The sequence below is a fragment of the Trichechus manatus genome, unplaced genomic scaffold, assembly GCF_000243295.1.
Source record: "Trichechus manatus latirostris isolate Lorelei unplaced genomic scaffold, TriManLat1.0 scaffold00184, whole genome shotgun sequence".
Classification (NCBI taxonomy): Eukaryota; Metazoa; Chordata; class Mammalia; order Sirenia; family Trichechidae; genus Trichechus; species Trichechus manatus.
Window position 1 is genome coordinate 4,479,995 of NW_004444120.1, and position 18,072 is coordinate 4,498,066.

The window sequence follows — 18,072 nt, forward strand, 5'->3', positions numbered from 1 at the left end:
ATATATGTGTGTATGTGTGTATATATATATATATATATATATATATATATATAATGGGGTTTTTTTTGGATTGTTTATTATGGTTAGACATATATGCATATATATATAAACCAAAACTGCCCCATAGGGTTTCCAAGGAGCAGCTGCTGTATTCAAACTGCTGACCTTTTGGTTAGTAGCCAAGCTCCTAACTAGGACTCCATACCCTAGTATATATTGGTAGATATATATTGGTATATTTTTTTTTATGAAAAAAAAATTCAAATCCTAAACTTTGGGGTCAAGGAGCCCTTGATTTTAATCCTATCCTATGCTTACTAGCGATGTGACTGAGGGCAAAATATTTACCTTCTCTGAATCTTTGTTTTCTCATTTGCAAAACTGGGATAACAATATGTATCTTGTGTTGTTTTGAAGCTTAGAAATACAGAATATAAAGCCCTAGCACATGCTGTCTAAACGCTAGCTGCTATCAGCAACTGCATCATCATTACCGCCTCATCGTCCTCTCCAGTAGTAGGCACGGTGCTCTCATCAACGCGGGTGCATCTGGCGCAGCCTTGGCCCTCAACTGTCACTGAGCAGATAATGGCAGTGCTGTTTTGCTGGATCAAAACCAAAACCAAACCCACTGCCGCTGAGTGGATTCCGACTCATAACGACCCCATAGGGTTTCCAAGGCTGTAAATCTCTATGGAAACAGACTGCCACATCTTTTGCCCGAGGAGCCACTGGTGGTTACAAAACACCAACCTTTCAGGTAGCAGTCGAACACTTTAACCACTGCACCACCAAGGCTCCTTATATTGCTGAGTCAAACCAGAACATTTTCCAATCTATCAGAAAGTATAACTGGGAAAATTAGAAATTAGTGAAAGTCTAGAATAATGTTGTTTGTTTCCTTAATCTTTCCCTGAGTTATATTTTATGTTTCACTCCCTGGTTTATTAGAGGCTGACTCTGCATCTGAGATCGTCTGTGACGCCTCCTGTCATCAAAGCATCCTTATCATCACAATTATCCCTTTACTGGGTTCATTTTCATTCCTGTAACATTAGTAATTCTCTGCAACTACAGTGATATCTTCTTCCTTTAAGCAAAAAATGAATAGTTAGACAGACACTATACCTGAATACTGTTGACAAAAGTCTTTCTGTCTTTAGAATCACTCTTCTATAATAAGATTGTAAATAAGACGTTTTGTTTTGGTTGGGGGGGGGCATTGTTTTTTAAGCATAGAGCCCAAAAAGCATGTTATAGTCCTTCATTCCTACATCCTTTTTATACTTTTCTAAGCATACTTTAATATCCTTGTCATCTCCACAGCAACCCAGTTAAACAGGTGATGTTACTGAACTTATTTGCAAGTGAGGAAAATGAGTCCCAGAGAGGTAGATAAAATAACTTCCCAAATGGCAGTTAGTAGTGAAGTGAATCAACTCTTCTCACCATGAGTACAGTGCTCTTTCTCTTCAAGTACATTGCCTATAAATTGGAGCCAAGCCAGCCCAGATGGGAAGTGGCAAATACTTAAAACTATAGGGATTGTATGCACCGGCCATTTCTGTGATTTTATGATCATTGCAAAGGATGGGATGATTCTCCTCTTTTTAAGAGTTTTAGAAAAACACTTAATGTATTCTTCTACGTTTGATATCTTGCTCTTCCATGTAGTGTGAAGAACTAGGTCATGTGTAAAGTACTGTAATAGACTGGTGATTATATAAAGTATATGAAAGGACACAGTCGCTATTCTTAAGGGTCCTACAACCTTTTGATAGATTCAATCTCTTGAGTTGTACAGATGGAAAGCCTCTACACATATGGTTACAGATCATCAGAATGCCTGCTTCTAGCAATGCGTTAAGTGCTATAGCAGATGGTAGCTTGCTAGTGCCTTTTTCATATATTTTATTAACATACCGTGAGCAACGTATACAGTTGTGCTTTCTGACTTTAAAGTCCTGGGCATAAATGAAGAACCAGCCACTTTCTAAGCTTTTAAAAATGTTAAACAATGATAATACCTGATATTGACTTCTAGAATTTTTAGTTTAAGTGAATTTAAACTGTGGCATAGGCGTTCTTCACATTTACAGTTTTCTTTTACAAGAACATCCTGAATTACAGGCCTTTGAAATGAACTCAGTTCTTTCAGGCACCTAACCATTATTTATCAATCTACTAAGTTCTGGTTTACCGGGAAGAGCTCATGTTGGCTTGGATAAATATTGTTGCTTCTGTGGTTGTCATCATCATCATAAACTCATCGCACTTAAGATCAGATGAAAACAATGAATGTTTCTGTTAGTTTCTACGTCATGAAATCTGTAATGAAAATGCATGGTTTATCTCCTTAGTTACCGAGATGAATCCCAATGTTGCAGTAATCTCAGCGCTGGCCATCCTTAGCACCTTTTTAATTGGACTGCTGGTTGTGACCCTTGTCATTCTGAGGAAAAAGCATCTACAGATGGCTAGGTAAGTTAAGTTTTATTAAGCTTTTATCCATACCCTTTAAAATACATTTATTCTTCGTTCACGTATGACTTTTGCAGAGCTCTATTGTAGAGTGGTAAATTTGACTTGGGTTTTAGTGTCTATTTGTATTTTGTGTTGTCTGAGGAGACTTTTCAATATTATTTTAGAAAACATTACCACTGACATGGTAAAGTAAAGGAGTGTTTGCTTTCATAAAACCAGACTTCTTGTTTTTAATCTTTGCATTTTAAGTACCCTATAAAAAACCTATTTCATTTAGGTATTTTTGGACATACTTTGGAGTAAAAGAAAGATCTATGCCTGTTCATTATGGTTAATGAAAGGATTAATAAAAATGGAGACCAAAAGAAAGAACAGGAAAAAATCCTTCTCCTCATTAGTTCCGTTAAAGTTGTTTTATCAGAAGATACTGGCAGAGTTTACGATCAGGTCATTAGAGGTCCTGTTGCTTTAGTTTCTGTTACTGAGAGTGATAGGCAGTTTCATTTTTCTTGCAGTTAGAAAAGCTTTTGATTTATGAATTCTGTGATTCCATATTTCTTTCAACCATTGATGCATTGCTCATCAGAACACATTCTTAAGCGCTTTCTATGGTCCCCTTTGTTAGCAGAACAATCTATCAATTCCCTTAAGAAACAGTTGCTAAGTGGAGTACTACTGAGTTTGGGAAATTTGGTTCAAAGTTATATTCACCCAATGTTAGCCTGCCGAATTGTCAATCAACATCCTTCTCCTTTTTTAGAATCCTGTCATTCACATATTCATATAGAAATTCATCTATACAATAACCATTTAATCATTGCCTTATGTGACATACTCAAAGAAGAATCAGATATCCAACCTATCTTTCATGCACTTACATGTTAGCTGGAGATATGTATGTAAATAAGTATTTTAAAAGGTACAAACTGACCTGTATAATAAAGGAGATAAAAATGAGATGACACAAAGGTGGGAAAGAGAGAGAGATTAGTTCTAAACATGAAAATCAAGCTTCGTGAAGATTGGTATTTGAGTAAATCTTAGAAGGATAAGGAAGGAGGTGGTATTGCCCTGTGAGTAGAGTGTAGGGCTCTGAAATCAGACTCCTTGGGGTTAAACTCTAATTTACAACATTTGTGACCTTTCACAGGTCACCTAAACATCACTCATTCATTTAACAAATATCAGTTAAGCACCTGCTGTGTGTCAGGCTTCTCTAGGTACTTAGGACATGGCAATATAAAAAAGAGACGAAAATTTCTGCCTTCGCAGAGTTTGTATTCTAGTGGGGAGATAGACAATAAACAATAAAGATAAAAGTAAAAAAATAGTATAGCATATTAGCAGGTAATAAGAGCTATGGAAGAAAAAATAATATAGTAAAGGGGAATTAGCAGAACTCGTATGGGGACAGGAGCACTGGAGAGGGTAAATTTACTGAAAGGACGGCATTTGAGCAAAGACTTGAAGAACATGAGGGAGTTAGCCATGTGTTATCTGGGGGAAAAGTGTGCCCAGCAGAGGGACTAGCCAGTGCAAAGGCCCTGAGGCAGGAGCATGATTAACATGTTCCAAGAATAGCAGAGATACTAGAGTAGTTAAACCATAGGGAGTAAAGAAGAGAGTAGCAGAAGATGATGTCACATCACATAGGGCTTCATAAGCCATTGGAAGGACGTTGGTTTTACTCTGAGTAAAATAGGCAGCTGTTGCAGGGTTTGAGACAGAAGATTAACAGGATCTGACTTTAACACTTTCATTTTGACTTTTATATAGAGAAAATGCTCTACTGAGGCATGGGCAAAGTAGGCATGCCAACTAGGGGCAATTACAGTAACCCAAGCAAGAGATGACTGTGCTTCATTCCATATTGGTAGCAATGGAAGTGGAGAGAAATGGATTCTGGATATATTTTGAAGGTAGAGGCAACAAGATTTGCTAACAGAAATCAATAGAGGATTGATAAAAGAAATCAACAAAGGGATGGCTCCAAGATTTTCGACCCTAGCAACTGAAAGGATGGAGTTGCCATCAACTGAGATAGGATTCCAGGTGAAAAGGTTTCAGAATTGAGGGAACATCAAGACTTCAGTTTTGGAAATGTGATGTTTGAGATGATTTGCAAGTGCAAGAGAAAAGTCTGGATTGAAGATATAAATTTGGGAGTTGTTCATATATAAATATAAAGCTATAGACTCAATTAAATCCAGAAAGTAAATGTAAATAAGAGAAGAGGGTCCAGGATTAAGCCCTGGAACAATCCACTGTGAAGACTTTCAGGGAGAAGAGAAGTTAACAGCCAAAGAGACTGAGAAGAGGCAGCCAGCTGGAGTGGAAGGAGACTGAGAGAATATGGTGGCCTGGAATCCAGGGAAAGAATGTGTATCAAGGAGAGATGGTAATAGCATCTACATCAGTGGGTAGTTAGGAGCAATAATGCAACAGTAACATAGCATAATACTCAATTCATAGAAGGTATGCAATAAACGTTAGCTCATAATAGTAATAGTGGAGGGGTGGTAATAGAGGTAGTAATGGAAGTAGTGGTGTTTATGAAGGGAATATTGCATGATCATTTTTTTGTGGAGTACACAGCAAGATATTTAAGAGAGGTAGTACTAATTTCTACAACTGGGCGTTAGATCAGGAACTGTAAACTTTTTTGTGTCATGACCCTTTATGGTAGTCAGGTAAAACCTGAGGACCACTTCCAAGGAATAAGGCTTTTTTCTTAAATATGAAAAATAAAATAGATAAGATTAAAAAATACATCAATTATGTTGAAACACGGTCATCAAAGTATTTTTTTTAAATGTGTTAAATATGTTTTATTAATGCATTAAATAATATCCAGTAAGGCATCTAATAACTCATAATTTCATCACAGCAATGAACATGAACAGTATTTCAGGATATATGCAACAGCTCTATTATATAAAAATATCTACAGTTTCCATTGTTGGCAACATCAAAGAACAGATAACATTATTGTGATTTGTTGCTCACTTTAATCATTGAAGAAACTGCTAAAGTTCAGTTAGAAGTTGTGAAAATAAAGATGTATTTTCCCACCTATGATGTAACGCCCTAAATTCTATCCTTGGGCCCGAAATTAAGAACCCCTGAATTAGAGGGTAAAATAAATCCCACATAGAGGAAGCAGACATAGGAAAATTTATTGATGTGTAATTTATAACACAATATGACATAATAATATATTAGTGTATTGTCAAAAAAATAAAACTATTAGAACACCCTAATAAGAGCAGGTGGAACAACTGAAGTAGTTAGCACTTTGTACCAATAATATCCAAATCACTGCTTCACATCTAAATTAAGTCCCTGAATTTCATATAGAGAAAAAGGAGATACATGAATCCCAGTGAGATGTATTATTTATGCATGATATTAGGCAAAAGATGGAGAGGACATGAGAAATGTTTACCTTTTCTCCCTACTTACAGAGAAGAAAAAAAAACTTTGAGTATTTTCTACTGTCAGATTAATAAGCAACATTTTGGATAAGAGTCACTGCAAACACCAAGCTATTTTCATACATATCACTCTTGATACTCTTATCTCAAGTGATTAATAATACGGGGCATCACAACATTAAGAAAAGATTTTAGATGAAGGAAAGCGTTCAGCTTGATCCACCATCGTTATAGATCAGAAATCAAGATGCAATAAAACAAAATCTTACAAAGAATATTTGTTAAAAATGAGAACCTTCAGTTTGTCTAAAAGAGTTTCTAAACCTTATTATTGAAGACTTTGTAAAAAAAATATTATACCCCAACTAGTTCAAAGATTTGTTTTAGGATCATGATTGCCCTTTGGAAAGGAATGTGAACTGAATCCTATCTGGCCTCAAATAACTTGATTTTGATGTGGGCAACCTTGTAAAAAATTGTTCTGTTTTCTTTTTCTTACATTAGCTATTGTGGAATTTATATTAGCTATTTCTTTTTTTCAGTATATTTGTATTATGATTTCATGCTGTGATTATAAGCTAGTAATCATTTTGCCTTACATCAAGGTAAAAGAGGGCTCTGTCAAGCAGTAACCTTGACTTTGTGGTTCCTCCGAACAGGGAATGTGGAGCTGGAACATTTGTCAATTTTGCATCCTTAGAGACGGATGGAAAGCTTCCGTACAGCTGGTGAGTAGTGTTTTAGAACAAGCCTCAAGATAGTTTAGCTCTGCTGTGTGTACTCCAAACTTAACCATTTTGGGGGGATAAATTGCTTTGTCTGATTATCCTTTGACAATGGACTTGAAAGATTGCATCTTCTTTACGAGTATAATAGTTTCTATAAGTTGAATACAATTCAGAAGTGGAGAAAACCTTGTAGTCTGCTCTGTATTTATTATATTAAGCAAAGGGCTAAAGCAGTCATGCTGCTGGTAACTGTAGTGAAACAAAACTGAAACCAAATCCGTTGCCATTGAGTCGATTCTGACTCGTAGGTCTATAGGACGGAGTAGAACTGCCCCATAGCGCTTCCAAGGAGCAGCTGGTGGATTTGAACTTCTGACCTTTTGGTTAGCAGCCATAGTGCTTACCCATCCTACCACTAGGGCTCCAACTGTAGTGAAGAGGGCTGAAATGCAGGTGCCACATCAGACAAGTGGTGGCTGAGGGCACCAGGAGAGACTTCATTGAAGCAACATGAGACAGAGCAGTACTGCTATTTACAACTCATATCTCAGTGCCCGAGGATATTTGCCACCACTACTAATCAAAAATTAAGTAGAAGTATACGGGCCAGGCAGCTCTACTCTTATGTTTACAGTAAATGAATTTCACATCCAGGAACTCCTATGAGAAAATACGGCCTCATTTTTCTTTATGCTTGAGTATTAAGAAACTGGTGGGAGGAGGTATTTTGGGAATTTAGACAGCATTGTCAAGAGATTACATTTGTTGGCACTGTACCTAACAAAGATAAATGAGAATTAAAAGTCTAAACTGTTACATCAATACCCAGCAAAATCGCTAATTAAGTAAACATTTAATATTAAAACAGTGTTACTTACATGATCTAGTTTGTGTCTTTTGCAAACAACTATGCAAGTACATTTAAATACATACATTTTATATTAATCCTTGGTAAAAGATTTTGTTTTCTGTTTTGCTAAACCCTCCAAAGATGACCAGTCTTAAAAATGAATAAATAAATAATGGAACAGGAAATTTATTCTACAGAATCAACAAGGGATGTGGGGCTTTATTTAAAATACTTCTCTGGGTGGGCTCTAATTGAAGCAGAATTCTTTTTAATAAGATGGTATGGTGAGCTATTTTTAAATTTTAACCTAAATAGAATTTTGTCATCAAAATAATATTTAATAAAAATTAGAATTTTGTTTTTAAATAATCTAACTGCAAAGAAAGAGAAGCTCATTAAATCCCTAATGGTAAGAAGTTAGAAAACCTTACTAGGTTTGTAAAGATATATTAGCGCTCTTATTCCAAGATTAGGATACTGAGTCACTGATCAGGAGATGTTTGTTTCTTGCTTAGTCCCCCCTTAAAAAAAGACCAGCCCCAAAGCAGTGGTGAGTGGTCCATTTAGGAATTCATTCAATGACTTGTGGCTTATGAGAGCTATGTGTTAACTGAATCCACAACCAGTCACAACTGATGGAATTTACTTCCGCATGGACCAATTATGGGAGAACTGAGGCAAAGGAGAAATAAAACAAACGAAATAGAGATGTAGATAATATTACATTTATTTCCCTACTTAATTCTCTTAGGTTTTCTTACTTTCCATGTTTGGTTTTTTAGCTTATATCAGGTGTGTCTGTGTGTATTTGTATGTCTTCGTTAATAGGTCTTTATATGAAATCACGCAGATTCCCCTGCAGTTCTTGGCAAAGACATTTTTCCCAGCACTAGCATTTTCTGGCTGAGATAGCTCAGTGGAGATTTGTTACCATAAAAGTGACAAGGTGACAGCATTTTCCCCTAATTGTCAGAATAATTATAGATTCAGCTACAGGTTATTTTTCAATCTCTATTAATAAATGCTCTATTCACAAGTGGTTTGAAAATCTGAAATTGGATTCAAGCCAGGCATTTTAAATCAACAGTCTGAATTAGAATTAAAGTGAAAGCAAATGATTTTTCTTCCACTCAGCTGATTACAGACTAGGCAGTTGACGAGCTATTTATTTTGAACAAATGACACCTGAGTATCATACATACCTATGTCTTCAGTGTTATATTTAGAAATGATTCTTAATTTAAGCTAAAAATAGTATAGAAAATCATACCTAGAAGTGCAGCTTTATAAGGATGTGTCTCAAAAGCCCAGAGCAATGCTAAATCACTCTTTACCACAATCAGTAATCAGTATGTGTAACCTGACCATATGTTTCCTCGCACAAGCCACTCTTTAGCTGTCAGATGCTGTTATAGAAGTTTTTTAAAATAGGGCGCAAGCATTGGAAGGGTAACATCCAAGAATAAAAATCAAGATAACCAAGGAGGCATTTAAGAGCCTCATTTAACTAAATGCAAAATGTAATCACCTAATAGCAGACTAATTGACACAAAGTAAGTTGAAAGAAATATATCTGATTACAATAAAGTCATGTGTGAATAAAACTGATTTTGTCAATATTACAGCACTTAAGCCCTCACATTTAAATTTCACAGAATGGAATAATATTTTCTTGTCATTAAGGTGCTTGTCATTTTAATTGATCCTGGTAGGTAATTTAGTGATATCTGTTCACAGTTTGTATTACTAACTCTTACCACTTTTTCATCTTTACATCTGTTATCTATTAATGCTCACAGGCGTAGGAGTATATTTGCTTTCTTAACCCTGCTACCCTCATGTCTTTGGACTGATTATCTTTTGGCATTTTATATTAATCCTTGGTAAGTGATTTTTTTTACTGTTTACCTAACACACCGTCTTTAAAAGTTAGCTTTCAAGTAGTAAAAACAAAAAGAAAATTTCTTTTTAACTATTTTGTATGTTTGACAGCATCTAAAATTATTAATCATATATTGAAATGGATTACAGCAGTTGATGGTACCAAGATGCTAACTATAATGTTTTCCCAATTATATTTTCTTCCTGTGATGTTCTTGGCAAACTTTTCTTCCATTTATCCCCAGTCATTTGTTTCTTAATTGAGTCAATCCTTTGCCCTCCATCTTTGTCAGTGATGCTTCCCCTTTTTCTTACCGCCTCCCTGCATTAGCGAGCTCCATATTTCCAAGAAGGCAGGTCTGAATTAAGGTGGACAACCCAAGGGAACTAGCCTCTGTGTTGGGGGCTTCATTTTTTTTTTTAAATAATGCTAACTCAATGAATATTTAACAACTGTCTATGTGCAAAGTTCTTTGCATAATGATCTGACAGCTCTCTCCACAACCCTGCGTCTAGAAGATTTATTTTCTTTCCTAAGCCTCAGGAAAGAAGATGGCCGTTTCCAGGAGAACTAACAAAGAACGCATTGTCTCTAATTATTAATCCATGATATTTAAGTACTAAATTATGTACATAAATTTAACTTCCCCCCAGGGAAGACAAATGATTAAAAAAAAAAAAAACTGGAGAGTTAGTTATTCAAAAAGACAATTGATGAAATGTTCTTTAGCTCCTCCAAGAACAAAATAAATACAGCTGGCAAAATTTAGGATTTCAAGTTTCAGTGGAAAAAAATTTTTTTGAAAGGACTTTTTCATAATAGAGATTGTTAATACCAGAATTTGTATTTTAAAACAAAAGGGAGGGTGCAGACTAGTGGAAACTTTTTGAAACAAGGTAGACAATTATGTATAAGTAATAAAGTCAGAGGAAAGTACTACTGGATGGCCACGGAGGACCCATTCACTGTTTTTCTAATTTTGTGTTTCGTAAGAGTCTAGGACTTCACCGTAGTCAACTCAATATTTTCAGTACTTAACATCAGATAGTTTTCAGGTATAAGTAGCTCATGTACATTCCATTTTGACCTTTAAGATACACATTTACCTTGAACTCAACATCTACTACTAATCATCCCCAATATTCTACCTACTATTGGAAAAATTGTAGCAAATACCCTTAAAGTACCCTCCACAGTTTGCAATTAAAACATTTATTTCCCTACTTAACTCTCTCAGACTTTCTTACCTTCCATGGCTGGTTTTTCAGCTGATATCAGTTGTGTCTGTGCGTATTTGTATGTCTTTGTTAATAGGTCCCTCTGATGAGCACAGCTTCCCACCCCAGCAATCCCTTCGTGGTCTTCTATTTTTAGGACCAGTCAAATACCTTGAGAGCTCAAGTTAGGGAAAAGCCTTCCTTAGTTTTTAGAAGAATTGTCCTGTGCTGTAAATGCTTACCTCCGGGTGAGATGACAAGGCAAAAAAGCTAGAGCTCCATGCTTTCCGCCACGTTCACTAAACTTCACACATTTCAACCAACGAGAAAACACTGAACTTAAACTATGTTCTCAGCCGTAAACAAAACTCACGGTCTCTACTCCTTCAGGTGTTAGGCGTTGGTGGTTTCAGTAGTAGAATTCTCTCTTTCCAGATGGGAAATCCAGGTAGATTTCCATCCAATGCACCTGATGTGCAGCCACTACCTATCGGTGGAGGCTTGCATGCTGCTATGATGCTGAACAGGTTTCAGCAGAGCTTCTAGACTAAGAGGGACTAGGTCAAAAGGCCTGGCAATCTACTTCCAAAAATCAGGTAATGAAAACCGTATGGATCACAAAGGTCCAATCCCCAACCTATCATGGGATGGGCAGTGTTGCCTTCCATTGTGCATGGAGCTATCATGAGTCAGGGGTAACTGAAGACAGCTAACAACTCCTTCAAGTACAGCTTAGTACTCACACAGCCACTCAAATTTCCTACCATCACCTACTTTTCTCTTCAGCTAATAACGTCTGGATATTTCCCCTGCTTCCATTTGCTAAATAGTCATTTTCAACCCCCTGTTTACAAAAAACAGAGCCCCACACACCCCTTTCTAACACACTGTCCACTTCCTCTCTCAATTGCCTTCTTGCAAAGATATGTTCCTATTGATTTCTAACATCCCCCTGTTGCTTCTAGTGCCCTGTGTGGAAATCAAGAGACTCTCTCTCTCTTTCACAGCGTTGCCCGAAGCTTTTCCCGGGGTGGTAGCAGGATCAGTGTGGAGCACCCATGCCCAGTTAGGTTCGTCTTGGGATTGCATTCTGCAAGGGTGTCTGCATTTAACGATCTCAGATTTTGCTTCCCATTCAAAGCAATCTAATATGAACTCGATGTACTAGATCCAGTGTTATTAGTCTCGTTTTTTACTATCATAGTCACCCTCATGCTTTACTCAGTTATTCATCTGCCTGTTCTTAATCCTCAGTAGTTGATATTTTAAGCATGAAGCAACATTTAGTTAAAAATGCTCAGCTTTATTCATGATATACTGCATGTTCTATTTGGAGAATGATATAACCCTAAAGATCTTTGTAAGACTTGGGGATGGTTTCCGTCTAGCTCATGGAAGAGTGAGTAGCACTTGTGAAATTGGGAGCGTTTGGTTTTTATTTTAAACCATTACAAAGTCCATGTCTCTGCCATTGCCTCATATTCTTCTTTGGAATGAATTCCAGTCTGGCCGGCCTTCCAAGACTTCTCATAGCCATAAAGGACTTGTAAAGGGTGCATCTTAACTTCTTGAAGTCATTGGGCTTTGAACCTTACCTAATATAAGTGAGAGACAAAGAGGCAAAGAAGTGCATGATCCCATATGCATATATGCATTTGTCTGATGGGTGTTATTTGTCCATTATTCAGAAAACATTGGCAATGAAAAGGTGATGCCCTAAGCATCACCCATATTTTCCCTGTAACATGTACACGCACTAGCTCTTTCGATAACGCGCTAAAGTTAAAATTACTAGCGACGAATTCACTTACATGTTGACAAGTGAATTTTCTTTGGTCTTGGAATTAGCACAGCAATTGAATAGGTGGGAAAAATCTATCAATGTTACTACCACAATTCAGTCTTGTCATGTTGCACAGCCTTAGGATATAAACATCCTTCATAATCTTCGGGAATTCAGCAAAATCTAAATAGAACAATGAAAGGTGCACACAAATAAAGAGATACACTTATAACAATAAGTATACGACAGTGTCATAAAAGCGTGGCAGAGTTTTATGTTATATTTAAAGTTCATCTAATCAATGAATGCAATGGAAAAAAAAAAGTGTCGCTTCTCCATGAACCAGGTTTCTACGCGGCTGTTGAATAGCAGCAGCTTAATATTGCAGCACTGAATTTATTCCGTGTCCCCATCGCACAGATGTTTGCTTCTTCTAGTTTTCGTTAAAGTCTGCTTGGATAGGAAAGTTTTTTATTTCATTCCCAATCACAAGATATGTCGGCAGCCTCCTGACTTTACGAGAGCTGTTAGCTAGCTATGCTGACATTCTGCTTTCATAAAGGCAGTAAAAAAAAAAAAAATTAGCTTCTACTAAGTGAACTAAATGTGGGATTCCTAAAGTTAACTAAATCCGCATCTCAAGAGCTGAGTAAAATAATGATAGGACAATAGAGGGTCCCAGACAGAAAGGGAGAAAAATGTAGAACAAAATTCAAATTCACAAAAAAAGGCCAGACTTACTGGTCTGACAGAGACTGGAGGAACCCCGAGACTATAGCCCCCGGACACCCTGCTAACTCAGAACTGAAGCCACTTCTGAAGTCCACCTTTCAGCCAAAGATTAGACAAGGTGAGGAACGTGCTTCTTAATTCAACCAAGTATATGAGACCAAATCGGCAGCACTTGCCCAAAGGCAAAGACAAGAAAGCAGGAAGGGACAGAAAAGCTGGACAAACAGACACAGAGAACCCAGGGTGGGAAGGGAAAGGGGGATGTGCTGACACATTGTGGGGATTGCATCCAATGTCACAAAACAATGTGTTTAAATTTTTGAAGGAGAAACTAATTGCACTATACACTTTCACCTAAAACACACACACACAAAAAAAAGAGAGTTATTTCTTTAGGTTTCCAATGCCTTTGTGATACAACTCTGTCCAACATTAAAGTCTTGTTTTCTTTGAGGGGAGAGGGGATGAGGGAGAGACAGGGCAAAAACCAGAATGTCTATTTCCTCTCAATCCTAACCATGGAAGACAAAGAGAGGATGAGAGAGAAGAAAAATGAGACAGTAACTATTAAATAGTCTTCACTCAGAAGTGGGAAGAAAGAAAAACTACCTGGAAACTCGAAACACCACCTGCCTTTTGAGATATTACCTACATTTCGTGCCTTGCATCCCTTTCTTTCCACCCACAAGTCCCATTTCCCCAACCAGGACCTCACAAGCCCTGTGTAGCATCACAAGTTTAATATCAAATTCTTAATCGAATCATCAAGTGAAATAGTGAGGCTATTTTGTTTCCATTCAATTCAGTGAGCATCTATTGACCATCGTCTATGCGTTGCATTAACTATGCTCAGCCCTGGGCTGAGAGTTGGGGAGCACCATCTAGCAAGGGGCATATGTGTAACTAACAACAATACAGTGTGAGAAGTACTCCATTGGCAAAGTCCTCTGAAAGTACACAGGAAGGAAGTGCTTCATTCTGCCCAAGGTTTTCAGGAAGTGGAGCTATCCAAACATTCATAATTTTAAGTATAAATAAATATTTTGGCCCATGAAATTACTAAGATTACAACTTGTCATTTAAGCTGTTTCTTTTCTGAAAGTTTAGGTGCCCTGATTAAAAAATATTTAAAGATCTTTAAAAATCACTTATAAAAAAGTGTTTACTTATCATGTCACTCAAACTCAGTCTGGTATCAATATTTATCATTTATATAAGATAATAAAAATACATACAATAATAAAGAGTTTCAGAAGATACTATCTTCGTCTTAAGTCAGTTATCTTATTGGTTGAAATGATTATCATAAATACCCCTAAACAAATGTAATTAACTGAAGCATGCATTAGCATTGCATGTATTTGAACTTACAGACTAGTAATGAATTAAGAACAAGCAGGTAATAAGTCTAATTAATCAGATAGCTTAAAAATTAGTTCAAAATTAGATAGGAACAATGTCATAGTGAAAATTACATAAGATACATTTCAACACTGATAGCACAAATTCACATCCCTAGCCAAAATTTCAGGAAAGATTATTTAGTCTTTAATCAAGAAAAAATATATCCATCCTCCCACCATTAGTTCTTCCTTTAATTCCCCCATTTTTTCCTTTTTGCCTATAGAATCTGGAGTATTTAGGCAATGAACCCATTGCTGTTGAATCGATTCCAACTCACAAGGAGCAGCTGGTGAACTCAAACAGCTGACGTTTCGGTTAGCAGGCAAACACGTAAACCACTGTGCCACCAGGGCTCCTTAGGCAATAGATACTACAAATACTGAAGTATTTTGTAAATATACAGAAGTTAGGCAATAGATACTTCTATATATTTACAAAATACTTTAGCGACTCGAAAACCAATACCAATAAATTATATCCCTAGAACTCAGGTTTTTTGGTTGTATTTTTTTTTTACATATATAAAATACAAAGTGTAGGTATGTTCCCTACAATCTTGTAGAAGCTTCAGAATGAATCTGAGATTATTATCATTACCTTCTCATTTAAGGAAAAGTAATTAAACAAACCTGAGGTATAGTCAATGAAAATTAAGTAAAATTGAAGTGCCTGATGTAACTATTTCAAGCTTTTTAAATTTAATCACTATGTTAATCCATGTTTTTGCCCAGATAAATTTTTTCTTTTTTTTTTCTCCCCCTTTTTTTTTTTTAACTTTCTCAGGAGTAAAAACGGCTTAAAGAAGAGAAAGCTGACTAAGTAAGTTTCACTTGCTCGTTCGTTTTTTAAAATGTTCTTCCTCATAGTGCTCTTAACTTTCCAAATTCAAAAAGCAACTGTCTTTGACTAGAAGGAATGCTTAAGAAAGAGGCAAGCATGTATTACAATCGCTAGGTACAATGCAAAGTAGTGTGTTTGGCAGTGAGCAGTAAGACTGTGTATCATAGAAACACCATGTCAAAAAGAAGGAAAAGTCTTCCAAGATGAGATCGAAGAAAGAATAGTTGTTAGGGATTATAATAGCCTTGAAAAAGGGATTTCTAAATCTATAAAAATCGACCATTAAAGTTGTACAAAAACCTTTGCCATCTTGTATTTTGTAATGCTGTGCTTATTGCAGGGAAAAGCTTTTATTGAATTTGATGTTATAATAAATACTATGAGAAACACTGTCTCAGGAAACCTTTATAAGAAATAAAAAAGATAATTACTCTAGCTAGCCTGTGGTTTTGCTATCTACTGAACTGTTAGATCATAAGAATTATGGTTCTGGCAGGTGAAAATTAACCATTAGTTGATTTCAAAAGCCTAATTAGTTTATCACCTCTGGGCCTTTTCTTAGTTAAAACTCTACGTGTAAAGAGTGCAACGCTCGTATAAATACAGTTCATTCCTGATACTTGCTTAGGATAGAATGTTGGTGACTTAATGTAAGGAGACAATTAGGGACTCCAGCCAGGTCTATGGCATCCGTGCTAATGGAGAAAAATCACGGCCTGCATAATGTAAAAGAAAATTTGATGCAAAATATATTTCTATTTAGCCTCGGGTCGCATGTAATTTTATGGTATACATACATAACATAATCAAGTTTTTCGTAAATCTGTTTTTGTATCAAAACGTACTGCATTGGCGTGCAGACCCAAAGCCAGCCGGAATCGAGCAGAGATACCATCACCTACACAGAAAGACTTGACAGAAGCAAAAAATTTTGTTGCCCAACATAATTAGCTGAGTTTTTAAGTGAGCTAAAGGCATAGACTAGGGTAATTCGAGGACAGGTTTTCAGGGCAAAAGGTGGAGACTCTATTAGGGCGTGGTCCTCACAAGACCCAGGCAGAGAGAAGGAGAAGCAAGACCTGAGCAAAAAAGTTTTGGTAGAACGTGGGAGTGGTAGGACCAGCCCAAGAGCCAAAAACCTCAGGTCAGACCGGCTTCCTCTTTCCCTCTCCTTGTTTTTCTTTAAATCCTCCCTCCATCTCCAAAAGCCATTTATTGGGGGCTTTTTGCCTCGCCTTGACATTTACCTTCTCTTCACCTTTTCTCTTTCACTCCAAATGCCCCCCACCATCATGTCCCCTTGGCTCCCCTTTTCTATCTACAATTATCTTCGTTCCATTGCTCCTTTCCTTCCCCCTCTCTTTTCCCATTTCCCTTTAAATCCTTGCCCTGCTCCCTCTCAGCTCCCCTTCTCTCCTCCTTACCCCTCTTTTCCTTCCCTCCGTTTCTGTTTCTTGAACGTTCCTCTGTCTCTCTTCTCTATCTCCTTCCTGCTTTCTCTAACCCTTGAATATTTCCTCTGATTATCCTTCCTTATGAATGCTTCCATTTTCTTAGTAATGAGATGGAAACTAGAATTGTTAAACCCAACTTTAAGGTCAATGATCTGCTCAAAGACAGCAGCCAGGGGGTGCAGCCCTAATGGAGTTTGTTCCAGGATAGAAGCCCCTTCTTTAGTCATTCTTCTAGGAGGATGACAAGTTTGAAGTGGGAAAAGCTCTGAATCAGGAATCATTCTTTCTGGGTTCTAGACAGGTTCTACCACTTACTAGCCGTATGGTCTTGAATTACTTAACTTTCTCCGCCTTGGCTGTCTTTGGAGCATGAGGGTAATGTTGCCCATGTCTACCTCAAGGGTCAACCAAGCAAGATAACTTATGTAAGTATTTATTAACTGTAGACTAGTTTATGGCTACAGGGCATTATTGTCATTATTATTAAGTGAAAGTATTAAAGTATAAATGCATTATCTGGTGGGTACAATGCCCATTAAAATCTACTGATCCTTGACATGAATTAATTGATTAGATTAGTTAATTGACAACTTTAAACAAATATCTATTAAATTCTATGCATTTGCTAATATGACATAAGATGATAAATAGGTGATATAAACTGAGTAACACACAACAAAGGTGAAGGGAAGCAGAAGCAGAGAGCAGTTTGAGGGTGAGAAGGTTGGTGTAGGGAGACTCCAGAAGAGATAAGCAGCTACAGAAAACTACAATAAATGAAACTTAATTCTTATTCACCAAAACAACAACAAAAAAGAGGTGAGAACTTCTGCTACAGATGCCGAAACATAAGCTTGGATGTGTTACTTGATTGTACCTCTGAGCCATTTCTATACTTTTATAAGCATGCAAGCGTCTAAGCATAGCTCCTTTGAAATGAGTCACTGGGGACTTTCTGGACAAGTGCATCACCCCACTGACCTGCCTCTGCTCTGGGGAGACAGTGTATCTAGTACAAATCCTTATACTTGTAAAACTGTTTAAACTTACAAGGTTCTTTATTGTACTTTACCTCAACCTTGTGAGGTAGGGATGAATATAGTATAGTATTTTATAGTTAAGGACGCTGACTGCCAAGAGTCAAGTAAATTCTCCAAGATCACACACAAAAAATAAGTATTTAAACCAGAACTTAAATAGGTCTTTGGGCTGTCATCTTCATTTCTTTCTCATATACCAGAGTTTTCTAGAAAAACAACACATA

General features: G+C 36.8%; 1 protein-coding gene across 3 annotated transcripts in view; it reads left to right on the forward strand.

Moving 5' to 3' along the window:
- Positions 1 to 18,072, forward strand: part of PTPRO (protein tyrosine phosphatase receptor type O) — a 251,210-nt gene that overhangs the window by 206,056 nt on the left and 27,082 nt on the right. For 2 of the 3 annotated variants that reach the window (XM_004387347.2, XM_023741597.1), the window contains 3 exons: positions 2,361 to 2,481; positions 6,578 to 6,646; positions 15,298 to 15,333. In XM_004387347.2, coding sequence (XP_004387404.1) covers positions 2,361 to 2,481; positions 6,578 to 6,646; positions 15,298 to 15,333 — 226 coding nt within the window. Of the gene's footprint in view, positions 1 to 2,360; positions 2,482 to 6,577; positions 6,647 to 9,295; positions 9,380 to 15,297; positions 15,334 to 18,072 lie in introns of all 3 variants that reach the window. The other variant, XM_004387346.2, reaches the window with a different exon arrangement.